At 42.1% G+C, this 17,790-nt stretch overlaps 2 protein-coding genes and 1 long non-coding RNA gene across 5 annotated transcripts; 2 read left to right on the top strand and 1 right to left on the bottom strand.

Annotated features, from left to right (window-relative positions):
* Window positions 1-58: 58 nt before the first annotated feature.
* On the top strand, window positions 59-2,516 carry lsm2 (LSM2 homolog, U6 small nuclear RNA and mRNA degradation associated). The gene is made up of 5 exons (XM_087782908.1): window positions 59-128; window positions 299-366; window positions 588-618; window positions 701-760; window positions 2,034-2,516. Exons 1-5 carry the CDS (start codon window positions 126-128, stop codon window positions 2,157-2,159), a joined length of 288 nt encoding a protein of 95 aa, XP_087639034.1. The 5' UTR covers window positions 59-125; the 3' UTR covers window positions 2,160-2,516.
* A 280-nt stretch (window positions 2,517-2,796) lies between these two features.
* bcl6aa (BCL6 transcription repressor aa) lies at window positions 2,797-17,157 on the bottom strand. 3 transcript variants are annotated; one of them, XM_087784451.1, is made up of 10 exons: window positions 16,097-17,157; window positions 8,696-8,788; window positions 6,425-6,596; window positions 6,132-6,353; window positions 5,116-6,057; window positions 4,866-5,047; window positions 4,663-4,752; window positions 4,461-4,591; window positions 4,133-4,270; window positions 2,797-4,076 (listed from the first exon to the last, which is right to left on the bottom strand). In XM_087784451.1, exons 1-10 carry the CDS (start codon window positions 16,122-16,124, stop codon window positions 3,933-3,935), a joined length of 2,142 nt encoding a protein of 713 aa, XP_087640577.1. In that variant the 5' UTR covers window positions 16,125-17,157; the 3' UTR covers window positions 2,797-3,932. The 3 variants fall into 3 exon arrangements, with proteins under 3 accessions (XP_087640577.1, XP_087640579.1, XP_087640578.1); XM_087784453.1 differs by lacking the exon at window positions 8,696-8,788 and having other exon boundaries at window positions 16,097-16,701; XM_087784452.1 differs by lacking the exons at window positions 8,696-8,788; window positions 16,097-17,157 and adding an exon at window positions 7,749-7,856.
* On the top strand, window positions 12,730-13,429 carry LOC148086365 (uncharacterized). The gene is made up of 2 exons (XR_015710532.1): window positions 12,730-12,906; window positions 13,205-13,429. It is a non-coding gene; the product is annotated as an uncharacterized LOC148086365 (long non-coding RNA).
* Window positions 17,158-17,790: the final 633 nt, after the last annotated feature.

Raw genomic sequence — 17,790 nt, 5'->3', positions numbered from 1 at the left:
AGCAACACAATGGCGTCATCTTGTGGTCTTAGTTGGTAACTGCATCGGTACAGTCGCCGTCAAAGCACGCGGTGGATTCGTCATCAACGTCAGACGAACTACAACAGTTAACAACAGGCGCTACAATGGTAAGTAAACACAACAGATTAATTTAAAGATCATGTTTTTTTGCATTAATAATATTTTCTAAAAATGTTTTCCGTCGCATCGAAGTGTTCACGTCTCCAGCTTCCCGTGTTGCCACTGAACCCGTCATCCATTCATGATGCTAAGCTAACGCTAGCTTGTTGTGTTGCAGCTTTTCTACTCGTTTTTCAAGTCTCTGGTGGGGAAGGACGTGGTGGTGGAGCTCAAAAATGACTTGAGGTTTGTACGATACCAGGTTTGAAACCATTAAAACTCCTTCTGAGGCGATGCGAGTTGAGAGGAGCTAGCTTAACACTAATGTAGCATCTTTTCCAGCCATTTGAAATATCCATATCAAGGCAGAAATGTGCTTTATTTTACTGCGTACTTTTACTTCTTTGATGATTTCTCTTCGTCATGAAGAAACGCACATTATGAATAACCATTCATTTTTCTTCCAGCATTTGTGGAACTCTTCACTCGGTTGACCAGGTCAGACTTTGTTTTCTTTGATTTTTCTGTCAAGCACCTGTTTGTTCTCAGATTTAACTTTGTGTTCTTTTCTTTTCTTCAGTACCTGAACATCAAGCTGACGGACATCAGCGTCACGGATCCAGAAAAATACCCACACATGGTTAGTTTAATTCACAAACTCTTACCTTTTTAATGTTCTAGTTGCATATTGAACTTCTCTGGATCTTTTAATTAGAATTGTATAAATGGAATTTATGGGAAAATTTGCTTTGTACTGTAATAATGTTGCTGCGAGATGAACGTCTTTTATGATGGACAGATGTCGATCTGAGGTATTGAAGGATACTTTGAACCACACATAAAAGATGTACTTTATGTTAACCAATAGCCCATCTTTGTCAATCACATCATTTTCAAGCTTCCATCTGTCACTCTAACGACACACCCCAGCGTAATGTGACGACGGCGCTGAAACGTGTTTGACTACAATAACACGCTTGTAATTGTAGTATACGTTATAAACATTCAAGTGACTAAGAGGGGTTAGCAAATAAATATATGTTCTAATTATAAATCAAAAACGGTTTAAATGCATTGATTGCTCGTAAGTTTAATAAGTGAAACGGGACACAGTTCAGCCAATCAGGGTCGTTGTCACTTTAAAAAAAAAAGCTTTTCAAAAGACGTTAGCCTTGTGTGACGTCAACACGAAGGAAGTGCCTGAAGCATCCAGAGATGAGACTTTTTTTAATTTGACCAGATAAAAGATCCATTGAGATCGAGATCTCGACCATGATCTTTTGGCGACCTGGCCTAGAAAGTCAGCAGCTCGCTTAGTTGAATAAAACAGAAACTACTACAAAACAAACACTGGAATACAAAAGTGCAACTAGACCAACATAAAGTGCAGGAGTTGTAGTCACAGTAACAATTAAAAAAAAACAAAGGTTCTGTTCAGTGGATTATCGTGGTCCAAGATGGCAGAGTTCTCAAAAGTTTCCTATTTAAGGTTTTTGGAGATTATTTCCAGAAGACTTGGCAGAGAATCTTAAAGATTATTTTCCCATTTTGGTCTGAATACAAGCAGACGTGAACAAAATATTAATTTGAGCCCTGCATCAGTGTGTCAGAGCTGAGCCAGAAGGCAAGTAATTTGATTTTCCACTGACTCTCCATTGAACGAACGGGGTCAAGGATGCATCTGGAAATACATGTGTCTTTACTTGCTCTTACACATGGAAATGAGTTAAGGTGGCTGAGAGTTCTTCTTAAAATGGTCTCTGAGGTGTGAGTGGAGTCATGTTCTCATAATAAAAAAAACACAATACATTTTACACTTAAGGATCCATTTATTATGTTGTATTTTCAACATCATCATGACTTTTGCTCATTTCTAAGTTGACTTTGTTGACCTCTCACCCCTTCTCCTCCAGTTGTCGGTGAAGAACTGTTTCATCCGGGGGTCGGTGGTCCGATACGTCCAGCTGCCTGCCGACGAGGTGGACACTCAGCTGCTGCAGGACGCCGCTCGCAAAGAAGCCATGCAGCAGAAACAGTGACTCCCCTGTGTGGCTGTGCAGGTGTGAGGGAGGGAGGCGGGGGAGAGGGGGGGGATATCGAGTCGTTGAAGTCATGAGTTCAATCGGGGATAATGAGTATTGACACAAGTGCAGGATTAGTCAGAAGTTGTTGCGTTTCTTTTTTCTTTTTTTTTAACAGAGAGTTGCATTCCGGACACGCAGGATGACAAAGATTGATGCCGGATAATTACTTTATTCTGCACACACTTTGATTTGTTTGTGTTTAAAAAAAAAAACATCTGCAAATGTCAGGCATCGGAAGAAGAAGTTTCTTTACCTTTAACATTTGTGACTGAGGTTTTTCTTTTTTTTTTTTTAATAAAAAGCTATTTTATTTAGATGTTTGTCTGGCTGCTGAATTTGAGCATCGTTAGCCTGGTTTGAATTTCAATTAACTTGGAGACTGTAACGAAATGTGAACGGAGGGATGAAAATAATTTAATTTTCTGCAAAAACGTTTGTTTCGTAATGAAACTAAAACCTGGCAAATATAGAATAGTTCATCTGCATCTGAAGATAGAACGTTTTTAAACACATGTTGAACAATTTGTCCACAAGTTTTATGCGACACAGGCTTCATTCCATACACTTTGAATGAGAGAACGACTCAAGTGAGTACATAGAAATCATTTATTTTACATTCATACATCCATGATACTGTACAATTATTTTAGTGCAGATAAAAAAAATCCCAATTCAAAAACAAGTCCTGAAGAATGACGATGATGAATTTGCATGTTTTTAAGGTTGACAAGCGTTTACACGCACACGCACACACACACACACACACGGGGGTCAGGGGGGGGCTCAGGACGAGCAACATCTTGAGTTGTACCTTAATAAAGCTGAGCAGAGAAGTCCAGTCAGCAAAAGGCACATCGAATACACAGTGTATGTACAAACGAAACACAACTTTACTGTAGGGTCGAGAACACTGACAAACGACTGTAAACCTTCACTTGTGAAAAACAAACAAAAAAAGAAAGAAATCCACATCGATACAAATACAGTTGAAGCAAAAATAGTTCTTGGTCATAATAACAAAGCAATTACCTTTTAAAATGCATGTTCGTCACAGAAGAAGAAGAAGGATTGGCTCCGCCAGCAGAGAACAACCAGATTAAATTACACAACATGTCACAATATCTACGCAGTCGCCGGGTCACACACTCGACTGACAACCGTAACAGAACCTCATGCACATCCTCCTCTGACAGCAGCAGTCATCTGATATGTTTTAGAACAAATCCCGTTTGACCTTTGACCTCACACGAATGTGCAACGTGTACACACATTTACATAAAAAGGTGTAGACAAATCTGTACAGCCGAAATTGACCTTATCTTAAAATATATGGACCGTCCGCCAAACTTTTTTAATACTCTCAGAAAAAGTTAAGTTCTCTGATATAAAATACTGTTTTTTTTTGTCGTTTGTTTCAAAAACCATGTTTGTTTTTTGTTTTTTTTTACATTCCATCCTTCGACAAAATAAAGCTTTATATATATATTCTCCTTCAGAGCTTAGAAACACTTCCAACACACACACACACACACATAGATATCTATATAGAAACAATAAAGTGACTAGGACGCCTGTCGCGGCTCTACGTTCACATGTAGTGGAAACCCGTTTTCAAAATGGCGTACGCAGCCGTTTGTCCATAAACACAGTGTGGCACTAGAATCTTTAGATGATTGTACAAGTTCAGGAATCTTTTAGGATCGGTCTTCGTCACCCCCGGGAGACCCATCAGCACGTCTTGGTCAAGTCCGTGGGCATGTCGGCGGTGGACATGCGGTACTGGATCTTGGTGTTGGTGATGGCGCCGTGTTTCTGCCGCAGGTGCAGCCGCAGCTGACTCTTGTGGCGGAAGTGCAGGTTGCATTTCTCGCACTGTGGAAAGAGAGATGTTAGCGAGGGCTGGAAGCTTGGACCGGGTCAGGACCTACGTGATAGGGCTTCTCTCCGGTGTGGATCCGCAGGTGGCTCTTGAGCGTCTGCAGGTGTCGGAAGCGGGTCCCGCAGATCTCGCACGGGTACGGCTTCTCGCCCGTGTGGATCAGGACGTGGGCGCGGAGATGAGCCACCTGGAGACGAAAAGGAATTTCAAAATGTTTTTTCCTGATATTCCTTGAGATTTATGTGCAAAGATTCATCATAAACATGTTAGTGTCGTAGGAACATGTGTACAGAACAAAAAAGAAGTGTCAAGTTGTAAAAAGGACAGCGTTTGATTTAAGAGAAGGCTTGTAAAAATGAAAAAAAAAGGCTCCTGACCTGAACGAAGCGAGCTCCACACGTCTCACACTTGTATGGCTTCTCTCCCGAGTGGATGCGGGTGTGAGTCTTGAGGTTGGCTGGTCTGTTGAACTGAGCTCCGCAGATGTTGCAGCGATACGGCTTCTCTCCTGGAGGAGGAACAGGAGGACGGCGTTAGAGAAGGAAGCCGAAAGGACGGTGGAGAGTTCTGGGTCCTCACCTGTGTGGACGGTCTTGTGGCTGGCCAGGTTGCCCTTGTAGCGGAACGCAGCCTGGCAGCGGTCGCACTTGTATGGCTTGTCGCTGTGAACTAGGAGCACATTTGTGTGTTAACACCTCAGAAAACTTACAAGAATGAACGTTAAACTGACAGGATTTAACAACAATTCTCTTCTTCGAGGCATCATGTCTAAAGAGACTCACCACAGCTGGAGTCGGAGTACTCGGAGTTCATCTCGGCCATCTCCTCGGCCAGGCGGGCCCTGGAGGAGTTGGGGCAGATGTCCGAGTGCTGTGGCGACTGCGAGCCACAGGAGGAGCAGTTGAGGCGGTTGAGATAGTGAGCCGGGTGCTCGTCGGGGGACCTCAGCGACCCCTCCAGCGCACTTCGGTCAAAACAGACATGTTCAGAGCTCGGCTCGAGTCAAGAGTCTCGCACACGCGTGTGTCTCACCTGCTGATGATGTTGTTGAGCCGGCTGGCCTGGGGCGCGGGTAGATCCTCGCTGTGGTCCGAGCTCTTGCTCGCGCTCTGGTCCAGGCTCTCGGACTCGCAGGGCTGAAGGTAGGACTGCAGGGCGAGCCTCTGGGGCGAGCAGAGACCGGCGTCCCTCAGTCCCACCTCCTCCTCCTTCGCGCTCTGATTCATCACGATGAACTTGTACTTCTTCCAGTTGCGCGCCTTGGGTTCCGGCGTGCCCGCCTGAGCCTGCGCCCCGCTGGACTGAGAGAGCCCGGCGTTCTTGCTGCTGCTGGACTCCGTGGGCGAGTTGGGCTGGCAGTCGGACTTCAGGGGGCTCTGCGGGCTGCTCATGAGGCTCTTGCGTCCGGCTGAGGAGATCCCCAGCGGGTAGTGATGGTGGATCAGATCCTCCTCCGCCTGGATGTGCTCTTTGCTCAAGTCTTTCTGGTGCTCCAGGGTCAGGGTCTGGAACGCACGCTTCCTCAGCCCCAGAGACTGGCCGACCGCCTCGTGGCTCTCCTTCCTCACGTCCTCGTCTCTGCCCGACTCCCTGGACGCGTAGGCGTTGGAGGGGATGATGCCGGAGGAGCCCACCGCCCTGGTGTAGTCCGGCCTGCCCACGCCGTCGTGGGGCGAGCAGTGCTTGTGGTGGACGCCGCTCTTGGAGAGGTCGGCGAACGCGTTCTTGGCGTCGGTCAGCTTGCACAGGGGGAACGGGAACCCCGGCATGGGGAACTGACCGTAGAGGTGGTAGTTGCTGGGCGCGCCGACCCCGCCGAACATGTTGGAGGCGTAAGACCTGCCGTCCCTGAACGGGGCCATGCGGCTGTGCAGACTCTCCACCACGTCGTGGGGCCTGTAGGCGTGGACATCCTGAGATAAGACCAAGGGACTGACCAAGAACTCGTCCCGGGACAGTTTGGCAGTAGGATCACTGTGGGGAAGGGGAGTAAGAAAAACATGAGACACGAACAGAAATTTAGTTTCCGGATCAGAACTGGTACCGACCTGGATTTGATGAAGCGGTGACAGGTGTCCACGACGTGGTCCATCTGCAGGTAGATGGCCGTGTTCATGATGGACATGATCAGACTCTCCTTCAGCGCCAGGCGGGACGTGTACATGAAGTCCAGCACGATGGCGAAACCCTCCGGGTCCACCTTGGGATCCAGGCTGATGGCGTTGAGGTTGCACTTGTGGGAGTCCGTGAAGATGGTGTAGAACAGCCCACTGAAGAGACACACGTTTAGACCCTCTTCCTCGTCCTCGCAAAAAACCGTCACGCCCCTGGACACACGCACCTGCACGCCATCAGCACCGTCTTGTGCGCGCGGAACTGCTGCCTGTTGACCAGGATGGTGACGTCGGTGAGGATGTCTCGGGTTCGCAGCCGGTTCAGGTTGAGCAGGACGTCGCTGGCGTGCCGTGTGAACTGGATGCAGCTGTCCGCCGCGCAAGACATCTTGTCGAGATCTAAGAAAATATAAACAGTTAGTTTTTTATTATTTTAAAAAACTTGAGGAGCGCGGAGCAGCGTCCAGTAGATGGCGCCATTTGTTGAGCAAACACCGTCTAGACGGCCGCGCTCTCCTCAGACGAACCACCGGTTGACAGTTGAAATGATTTATCACAGCTTCTGGAAATCAGACCCGACATCGCAACGCGCTCACTTTTTTTTCTTCTTCTTCTTTCTAAATAAATTATTTTATCTCTAAAAGCGATGCGTTTTTATTACTAAACGTTAAATAAAATAAAAAAAGTACATTTATTCACCTCGAGCTTTGACACAAAGTTCAACTTTTTTAACATAAACATGCGGTAATAAAGCGGTTATTATTATTCTTTTTTTAAACGCTGTACTTTTCCCTCAACAACACAACAGCGACACTATTGACATGTTGCTCTTCAGTGTCAGTTTGTAACCGGACACGTCCGAAAATAAAACAGCAAAAACCATGAATCATGAGACGCTGTCAACAAATATACTACTTTTTTATTTAAGAAAAATAATGATAATAAATAAGATGTTTAGACGCGTAACTTAAATCCGATCGCCGTTATTTTTTTTTAAAATTATTATTATTAAATATGGTTTCTGAGTGTGGCCCCAACAGGGTCCCCCGCGCACGCCCGGGACTGACTCCGCTCGCCACAAAAACACCGTCAACTTAACGCTCGTTGACAGTCATGACCAAACTTTCACTGAGGCGTGTTCCAGAAGAACCACCACAACCAAAAAAAAAACCCCGCTCGCGCACCCGCGTCTAAAAGCCGCGCGACGCTGTCAAAGTTTGGCTCTTGACAGCTCCAGCCGCGGGGCTCGCGCTCCCGGGCGAAAAAGACACCCGGGCGGCCGCAGCTCCAGGGGCGGCGGGTCCACCTCCAGGAACGCGGCGGGACCGACTGACAGTTCGGGCCGCGACGACGAGCACGAAGTTGTCCCGTGCCAGCCGCGACCCCCAAACACACGCGCACACGACCCTCCGCCGCACCGAACTTCAAAGTGCCGCTGACACCGACACATGTCGGACACGCCGCTCCGTCTCCAACCAACACACACACGCACGCACGCACACAACAAGTTGGCGCCAAATAAGAATGAAAAAAAGGAATTTAAAAAGTCACCTGGTAGCGCTTTCCTAGAAACTTCTTGCATCACCACTTCTAAGAACCCCAGTTCTAAGAATCAGACCAGCTCAATTCTCGGAATTTGAGCCTGGGACCGTACCACTTCTGCTCTTCGGGGGAGAGGGATTATTTCCACGGGGCGTCGGAAGCGCTATTTTCTGACGGTGCCCACGCGAATATTTCGACTTGCAAAAAAAACGTAGGGATGCGATAGGATGTAAGCGCGCGAGGGGATCACGTAGAATCGCGTTATTCGCCGTAAACAATTAAAAATAATTTATCGAAGTGAAATAACACCCCTCCGATTTGGTTGAGTCCACAGTCGCTGGGACGTCGAATAGACGACGTCACAGGCTGGTTAAACCCAGCCCCCGGTGTTTTGAGAACTAATTCATATCTCATGACTTCAGCTTAATGTAACACACACACACATACACACACACACACACACACACACACACACACACACATCTCGCTGGGCAGGTGCTGACTTCATAGATGGAGACACACAACCAATGATGGGTTTGTAGACACACTTTGGATGAAATATTGGTATTTTTTTTTTAATGTTTTTATCTAAATTCTTTCTTTAAAGATCACTTTTTTTTTTTTACACGTTGACTTGTGAATAAGATTTAATTGTTGACTCTAATTCCCTGATAATCTTTGGAGAAACAGCTCATTGTCAAGTGATGTACATTTTGTCTTTTTATTAAACATTTAACAGATAAAATAGATTCTACTTCAGGACTTTCTGCTATTTTCATTTTTCTCCTCTTTAATTGAAAGCAAACCTGCTGTCACATCAAAGTCAAGCAAGAATATTCCTGGCTTTAAAAAAAAAGAAACTCTTGTTGCTCACACACACACTGCCACAAACACTTCTGTGTGAGCATGAAATGAATTTAAACGCAGCATGACTTTGTTCGTGTTTAATGACTGACCGTGTAAACTTTGTTTCTGGTGATTCCAGACCAAGGATTCTGCGTCTTTCCTCATCCCGTTCACTCCCTGACACAACAGCAGCATTTGTTGTGCTGGGGGGGAAAAAAAGGAGAACAAATATAAGTGCATGAATATTGCCACAAAAAAGAAGAATTCCTCAACCATCAATATTGTGTCAGCAAATGAAAATGAATGATAACTTATTGCATCTCTTTACTTTAAATTACCTTTTATTTTTAAAATAATTACTTTTTATCTTATTTTAATCAAGATTTTTGTAGGATGGATACATTATAAATCGTTTTTGCATCTGTATTTATTCTTTAGGTCAGGTAGAACTTTATTGATTTTAAATTGTTTTTTTTCCTCCAAATTATCCACAGCAAATACAGCAATTTTTCATAAAAAATAATCAAAATAAATTAAGAACAAGAACAAAGAGAAATAAAGAGAAAGAACATTATCAAAGACAAAAGAAAAATTTATTTTATGAATTTTATAAAAAATAAGTGTAACCTACTGAATTCTTTATACTTTGAGTTACAATTTATTTTCAAGCTCAAGATTTTAAATCTTATTTGGATCAACATTTTTTATAAGAGAATGAATTATAAATATTTTCTTGTTTTTATTATTCATTCTTTATTTTATGAGCATTTAAAAGTCTTGTTTTTTACATTCTTAAAGCTTATTATTGATTGTTATTTCATTATATATACATCGTTCCCAAATAAATAATTTTATAATTCTTCGTTTTCATTTTATTTAATTTTTTTTCTAGCTCTGATGGAGACACCGACACTCCCCGGTGAATCGCCTCAGCATCCGCCCATTTGAATCCGGCAAAAAAAAACAAAAAAACACTCCAGGTGTTTCTCAATTCATTGGAGGGAGAGGGAAAAAAAGGGTTTCCAAAATAATTAAGAAGCTCTGTTTCTTGTGCAGCAATCTCCGATTCAGCACTGCCACATAAAGACTATCCTGAGCTGCGAACAAAGAGCAGCGTCAACTTTATTTCAATCCACTTGGGGGATGTTTAAGGCACTCCAGCACAGTTATGCATAATGCACAGCCATAAACCATCCAGGAGTTGGGAAAGAGATGTGTAATTTACCGAGGCCCCCTGCTGTGCTCGGCTATAGAAGGATGAGATAATTACTGCAAATCCTTGGCAAACTTTTACTCAACAAATTCTTAGCAAAAAATAAATGACCCACTTACTGAGCACGGAGGAAGAGCACGGGGAGGATGATCAATAACCCCCTGTGATGTCATAAAAGGAAGGCTTGCGTGTTTATTAAGATCAGTTAACCCTTTGGATCCACGCGAGGCGACCGGTCCAACAATGGACTTTGACGTCTCTTTGTGTACGTGGCACACACATTTAGCCCGAGCAGGTTGTGACAGTGACCCACGGAGCAGCTGCTGCACTTTCTAAAGAATCTGCTGCACTTCTGACACAGTGTGAAACATCTCGCAGCCGCATTATCCCCGCGCTCGCTGCACGATAGGTCATTGAATAGAAATGCCCACTGACAAAAGCCCCGGGCCCGGAGGTTGCCTCACTTTTTTTTTTTTTTTTTTAACTGCACACTTTTGTCTTGTTTCACAGCAAATTTCTGCCAACTTCAGTGTTCATTGTCAGCAAAGATGTGAGTGCGGAGTTTTGTTCTGAGCGGCATGATGCAACGGAGCTGTAACACCAAACAGATAATGCTGGTAGCTACAGAGGTCTTTTTAGTTCCTCTTCTCTAAACGAATTTCTTTTCATATTGTTAACTTTTACTTTTTCTTAACTCCCAATCCCAGAAGAGTCTTCTTTTGTCCGCACTTCAACTTTCCTCCGACTCATGCCTGATAGACCTCTGCAGGAGTGCTACACTCGATACATTTCACCATCATAAAGTTGGGTTACGACTACTGAGTTTTCTGCACTGGTGACACCAAGTGCTCTTATCTCGGAACTCTGTTCCAATAGTTTACAAACAATCGCTTCATCTCACCCGTGTAATATCCTGACTGTTCGCAGCTCTGCCAGAACAAGTTAGAATTCCCTTGACAAGGTTAGATACATCAGTTTTCTGCACCACTTTTAGAGATTCTGCTGAAGTACAAGTGGTTTTATTTGTTTTTTACTCCACTTTGTTAACAGGGAGTGAATGACGATGATCACTGACACTCACTACGTAGAATATTCACTCTTAAAGCAGAACAATTCTGATACATTTATGTCCAAAATAAACAATTAATCATTTATTTCCTCAATTCTAACTTCTGACTCATACTCAGAGTGAGATGTTCTGAACCAAGGACCAGAACCTGTTCTTCCTCTGAGCCACACTACATGGCAACTAACCATCTAGACCAAGGTCAATGTAAGTCTACGCACATGTGGTCCTTTGACTGTATTTTGAAGCCCTCGTGAGCTCATAGTGAAACTATAAAAAATGATAATCCATAAATGTTTCATGTTGGGAAACAATTTAATTATTTAACTCATTTAAGTCGTCAAAGCTCTTGTTTCATAACTGTGTATCTCTTTTCATTCTAGCTGCCCTTTTTTGGAGGAATCTTTCAATAAAAGAGTTTTCTTATGTCATATTTCTAAATTAAATCTATTTAAAATGAATTAAACACTCAATAAAATAGCAAATTTAGATGCATTTATGATGTAATGGTATAACTATACTATCATACATGTCTGGCAGAAATAGAGTCAATTGAGACGACATACACCTTTTCATTATTCATTTTTAAGGAAGTTTTCCATCATCAAAGCTACTTTAATCTTCTTTTGCCTTGATTGGTCCTCAGAGCAGTCACAGCATATAATGTGGCTTCCGGGGGGATCGAACTACCCACCACTGATCTGGAGAGATTTCAAGATCTTTTAATAGATTGTATCGCTTGGTTTTGAGGGACATGAAAACCAATGGTTGGACACGTGCTCCGGTTTATATATCAGACACGACCCACCTCCATCCGTGCTCCTCGTGAGCAACAACCTGAATTCATGTTGTAACTGATATTAGATCGTATCTCTATCTATCTCTGAGCCGAGCGGTCCTGGTACAAAACTATAATCACCATTTTCTACTACTTTCTACTATATTTTACAGATTTCTTTGCCATTTTTAATCTCTATCCATGTTTCAAATAAGCTCATGTTTGTACAGTTTGTTGAATTTGCCTTTTTTTTTAAAAAGAATTCCAGCTTGTCATTGGAATATATGGCTCTGTATCGACTCTATTTCTGTCAGACGTCTGTGATTGTTGCATTAAAACAATGCTGAGGAGGATGTGCACACAAGACAAACGTCTCGCAAAAGAATCTGAATCGAATGTATTTGTTTTTTTTTTTTAATCTTTTGACTTCTCTGGAGGCAGAGTTGGCCTCATCTCCAGGCTAGACAAATCATAGCACGCAGATACGAGAGAGCCAGGAATGCAACCTGTTGGGTTTTTCCATTCGTAGCACTCGCCAGTGTGCCATCTGCTGGAGGATTTCTCGGTCACTATCATGCCCGTGATTCAATACTTTACTCTCCACTAATGTCTGTTTAGTTTTACACCACAAGCTGCGGCAGGAATTTATGACTATACGTCATTTTCAATAACCTTTACATGTGTTTTGTTCCCCCCCGCCCCCCTCGAAAAAAAAACCTCCATGTGATCCACACGGTAAACAAGCCGGTCTTATTTCTCTGATCCACCCTCGATAATGATCCAATAGGAATCCTCCTCCTGTTCTGGGATCAGAATGTACCTCGTGTCTCATCTTACTTTGGTAAACATCTCGGGTTCATTTTACACACATTATTACAATTTGTTGTTTTTTTGGCTCGAGACCAGATTCTGTTGTGACTCATGTTCGGATCCAGATCTTAATAAAAGTGCTTTTGTTGAGAACTGTCTCGTGTCCACCTTGTGCTGACCACTGCAAGGACGTCACCTGCCCCTTTAAGGGGCACACGCAGGTGACGCGCACTGCTTTCATGTAATGTGTGTGTGTGTGTGTGTGTGTGAGAGAAGACACACGACTGATCGAGTCCATGAGCAGCAGAGATTGTGTTGAAGGTTGTTTAAGAAAAAAAAAGAAACATTTTTGCGTGTCTAGACTTGAAGGAACGTCTAAAAACGCTCGTGAACTGAGCGTCGGTTTCCTCCTCGACCCAGTGCTGGGGTGTCCCGCATGTGACGACGAACACGAGTAAGTTGCCTTTTTTCTTTCTTTCTACAGTGCTCTGAGATAACTCATGTGCATGTGATGCGTGTGCGCGCGCGAACCGTCATCGGTCGGGTTGTCACCCGCCACCATACGTTACTGGAGGAGATTTTCTAATCCATTAGTTTCTGGATTAAATGCGCTTTATTGTTCATTTATTTATTATTTAGCACCATTTGTAATTGGCAGTGGTCAGTATCTGTTTCCTTATGAGAGCGTTCATTTTAGTGTTCTTGCAGGAGATGTTAGTGTTTGTTTATTTAATCTTGTGTGTCTCTTTCAGGTGTGGAAGTCCGTCTCCTCCTGGTGGCTCCTCTCATGATCTGCTGGCAGGTTTCACTTGGTAAAGTATGGAATTCCACCAATTTAAATTGACTTTTAAGCAAATTAATATGTACTTTAACCTTTCACCTTTTAAAATTGGAAATGACTTGTATGGATTTGTTTTTAAATGGAAAAAAATAAATAAAGATGTTTTCTGTGGGGAAGACCTTCCCACGATCTGTGACTTCTTCTGATCTTTTTTTTTTTTTTAAACATAAATTATTGTTGCTGCTTTGTAACATGTCTGGTCAACGCACAAACTGAATAAATTAACTTTCTTCTTCATGTTCACTCTAACAGTTTGAGAAAACCAGAATATCAAGAAATATATGAATAGAAAATACAAGAATCCCTGCCTGTTCAGTTCATAGGTATAACACAATGTACTGTAATTTAATTAAACTTTTAAAGTTTAAAATCAGGTTTGACCCTTAAACTGAAAAAAATATCAGCAATAAAAGTGAAATACAGATAGAGAAGTACAAGTAAGTGGTAGAATATGCAGGAGAGGAGGGTGATTCTTTTTTATTAAGCACCTGAAGAAGAGCATTTCAACAACAGGGCACTACATGGTCTTATTTGTCAATACCCTAGAAGAGTGATTAAGATGGTTTATACCAAGTTAAATTGATAAACCAAAAATATTATCCTGTTTTCACTTTACTTAGGGGGGCTGGTTTTAAAAAAGGTGTTGTTGAGTCAATCAAAACTGCAAATAAAAGTTTGGTTGAGGGTTCTTAAAATATTTCAAGTTAAGTTGAAATCATCAGATTGATCAGTTTAATATGAATTAGTTGAATGTCCAAATAATTTATAATAATATAATAAAGAAGAGATGTGAGGCATCACAACCACATCATGATAAAGAATCACATGATTAGTGACCAAAAGAGATTTGATGTAAAATCTATTCGAATGAAAGATGGAAATTAGATATAAAAGATTAATTTTACACTAATTTGTAAAATAACAAATCCTTATAAGTGATTTTACACTGTGTTAGAACCACCTTTACAAGTGTCCTTGAATATAATATTCACAGGCAGCTACAATCGATCCATAGACGTCTTGTTGTCGACGCGTTGAGAAGATAAACGCGGCGGAACATTAGCATTCATTCATGACCGACCTTCGAACGCTGTGAACTTCTGCACATACAGCACATACACAGTAGTGTGGAGAAACAAGAGCGGGCGTCACAGAGTGTGACATGTAAGTCAAACTCTTTTGCAATATTAACCAGGGCTGGGAAAATTCCAAGCGTGAAGAGGAACGACAGAGTTTTGACGTCAAAGATTTCACTCGTGCTGTTTAGCCAACAGAGACATCAGTTATGGTGAAGTTGGTGAAAACAACCTGATGCTGGAGCCGTGAACTTGACATCCAACGTGTTCCTGCCCCTTCATTTAAGTTGATCATAAACACACACATAGATAGCATTTATATATAGAGAAATAATATTAGAAAACCGTTTTTTTTTTAATTCTAATGCCATATTAAAAAAAAAAAGCTGTCATTGCTCTCATTATTTTTTATAATCCGTGAACATGTCCTCTATTTGAGCTGTCGATTAAATGATCACGTCTGCTCTTTTGGCACTTGTGCTACAGTGGATTTAAAAATGAGCACTTGTGTTTGGAGAGGATGATAGGAACTCTACACACCTCCTCCCCCACCTGATGAACATATAATAAATAATATTGAAACGCTTAAAATACCATATGAATCTGATGTACAATTACAGATAATAATATTAGTGTCTGACAGCACTTTGTCAACATAAACATATTCAAGAGATGGTTTTACAATAATGGAATGAGAATATTAAAATAAAGAATAAATATAAATCTCTATTTCGAAGCTCTCGTTTCAATATTTAAAATATAAATTAAATTAATGCTAAAAGCTGCTAAACATTCATTTTATATACAAATGATTCAATTAAATTAGACATTTTAAAAATGTCACATGAAGAATACATTAGAAAAATTGTGATGTGAAGTCAGAGATGTCTGGTTTGATAAATTCCTGGCTAACTGTTTATAAACTCATTTGACTCGGGCATTCAGGGGCATCTAAGGCGGCTCATCATCCACAAATATATAATCCAAGTCACACTTTTATACATGTGAGTTTTAAATCAAATTGAAATTGAAATGTCACTTTTTCATATAAACAAGTAAATGCATGGATTTCACTTAATAGTTGCTCCACTGCAGCAGAAAAGCAGAAAGACTTTATCACCCCGCCTGATCTTAATGAAAATGACATTAGCGAGCCCTTTGGAAAAAATGAATAATTATTTACAATTGTCAAAACAGCTTGCATCATGTCAGGGAGATCAGAGAAAGTTTGTGCTGCGCTGACATGTAAAACTGAGCCAACACTGACATCTGAAGTGGATCCGTCACGGATAAGCACACGTTTCAACATGTTCTAATTAGTGCGGCTATTGTTGCTCACATGACGGCCAACATTTGTGATCCTTCGTTTGTTCGCAGGAGTTGTTTGTGTTTGCCTTTAGTTCAGGTGGAGGGAAGGCGTCTCCCAGAGGAACAAAGCGATTCAGATTTTGTTTTTTAAATGCATTAGTGATGCAACTTTCAAGAACTTTGAAGTCAATTTGTGTCTATTAAACACAGTGTATTTTGACAGGTATTCTAGAATTTAAGATGAAATGAATCCAGGTTAGTACTAGTACTATTGCATCAGTGTGTGATGAGTTTGACTCCATCATGAAAATTAGGATAAAAGTGTAATAAGAGCTTAATTAAAAATTAAAACTGCAATTTGAATATTTAACTTTCATGAATAATATGTTTGTGTCATGAAAATAAATGAATAAACTCACCCTTTTTCTGCTGGAAGGAGTGAGGCATTCTGGGACGGGCAGTGTCGAACCAGGAAGCAGAGAGGAATTCTTGATAGGAAAGACGACAAGTCAGCCGCGAGGCCTCGCACAGGTTTCCAAAGTCTTTAGAGCGACGCCAATCACTGACTTCTAATCAGCTTCTCTACCTGACGCTGCGGAGCGAGAAAAGAAAAAACACCAAACCTGCCTGGAATCTATTTTCTCTCGCCAGTAGGTGGATGATCCCAGACGCAAGGTTCAGAGAGGCTGCGCCGAGTGTCTGCTAAAGCTGAAGGATGAAGACGTCTTCTGTGTAAAAAGTCTGCCTCAGTCTGGCATCTGGCGGAGCGGCGAAGCTTCGCTCTGTCGCTCTTCCGCGGGATGGGAACGCTTTTGGAAAAGCGGCACGGCAGCCGGGATGAAGTGAGTCAAGTCGACTGAGCACGCTTCATGTAAGTGAAACGGTCCACAGGGCATCTCCGGCTCTGGGAGCTGATAGGCCGCCTGCACTCTAGTGTTGGTGGATTGTAGTGCTCAACCGCTCCACTTTTCCATGAATGCTGAAACCGTGGGGCAAGCTATGTTTTTTTTTTTTGGGGGGGGGGAAGGGAGATTAAAAGAGCCTGTAGAATAATCCCAGTTTTTCTTCTTTATATAAATCATTCGAACGAATAGTCTAAAATCCCATTAAGCCACAGGAACACAAACCTCAGACTGGCCGTGCCTGTAGTGCAGCGCAGGAACTCGCGCAGCTCAGGCCATCTGCCAGATTAGACTTTTCCACATACAGCAAAGACACATTGTTTTATAAACAGAGCTTTTATACAGCAAACATTTCAGTGTCCTGGAGCCTTAATCTACCTAAGATTATCTCAATCCGTGGAACTAGATATTGCTCTTTATGATTTGTCTAGTGGTGGGGGTGACATTACATCACGCCAGCTGTCACGTCAACCTGGCATGACCAATGGGAAGGTCAGTAATCTGGCTGCTGAACACCAAATTAGGGAAGGAAATCCTCAAAACAGTAAGGTGATACTGTGGACAAATGCTAACGTCACTGACCGGTTGTGGGATCCAATGATGGGATTGAAGTGCAACCCATTGTAGCGGCTTTAATGTCCCTTTGTACGCTGCCACTGATGCATAATAGTGACTCATTTTTCTCTTGAACACCAACTGTCCACTTCCCTATGTTTATGCAAGAGATGGTCAAAATTGGCATGAGTTGAAATAAAGAGTTCCAAACTTCACGCACTATATTGATTAGGGTTGCAGCTAAATGAAAATTCTTGGCTGATACGGAAAAACCGTAATTGAGGTAACCAATGCCGAAAAACACCTTAATAGCTTATAATGCAAATTATAAGTAGCATCTTGTGGCAGTTTTAATTAGAGCAGAACAAGAGAGGCTAAAGATATATGAAACAGGAACAGCATTCTGACGGGTTATACAGGAGTCCCAGAAAATCAGGGAAAAGCCTGCACAAATAAGAAAGTCTTAAGATGTTACTAAGGCGCTTTAGGAATAACCATTACTTACTTACTTACCTCCGCCAAGAAGCTAATTTCTGAATTACAAACTTTTATTACCAGTGTTGTAGGTAAGTGTTGTAAAGTGTCTTTCGCAGACCATTGTAAACTCAACATGGAGATTTTACCCGAATAGAATGAAATAAGATAACACACAAAAT

Source organism: Callionymus lyra, chromosome 2, assembly GCF_982586985.1.
Source record: "Callionymus lyra chromosome 2, fCalLyr1.hap1.1, whole genome shotgun sequence".
Taxonomy (NCBI): domain Eukaryota; kingdom Metazoa; phylum Chordata; class Actinopteri; order Syngnathiformes; family Callionymidae; genus Callionymus; species Callionymus lyra.
Note: the sequence above shows the minus strand (reverse complement) of the source record. Positions and strands in the feature narration are given on the sequence as shown.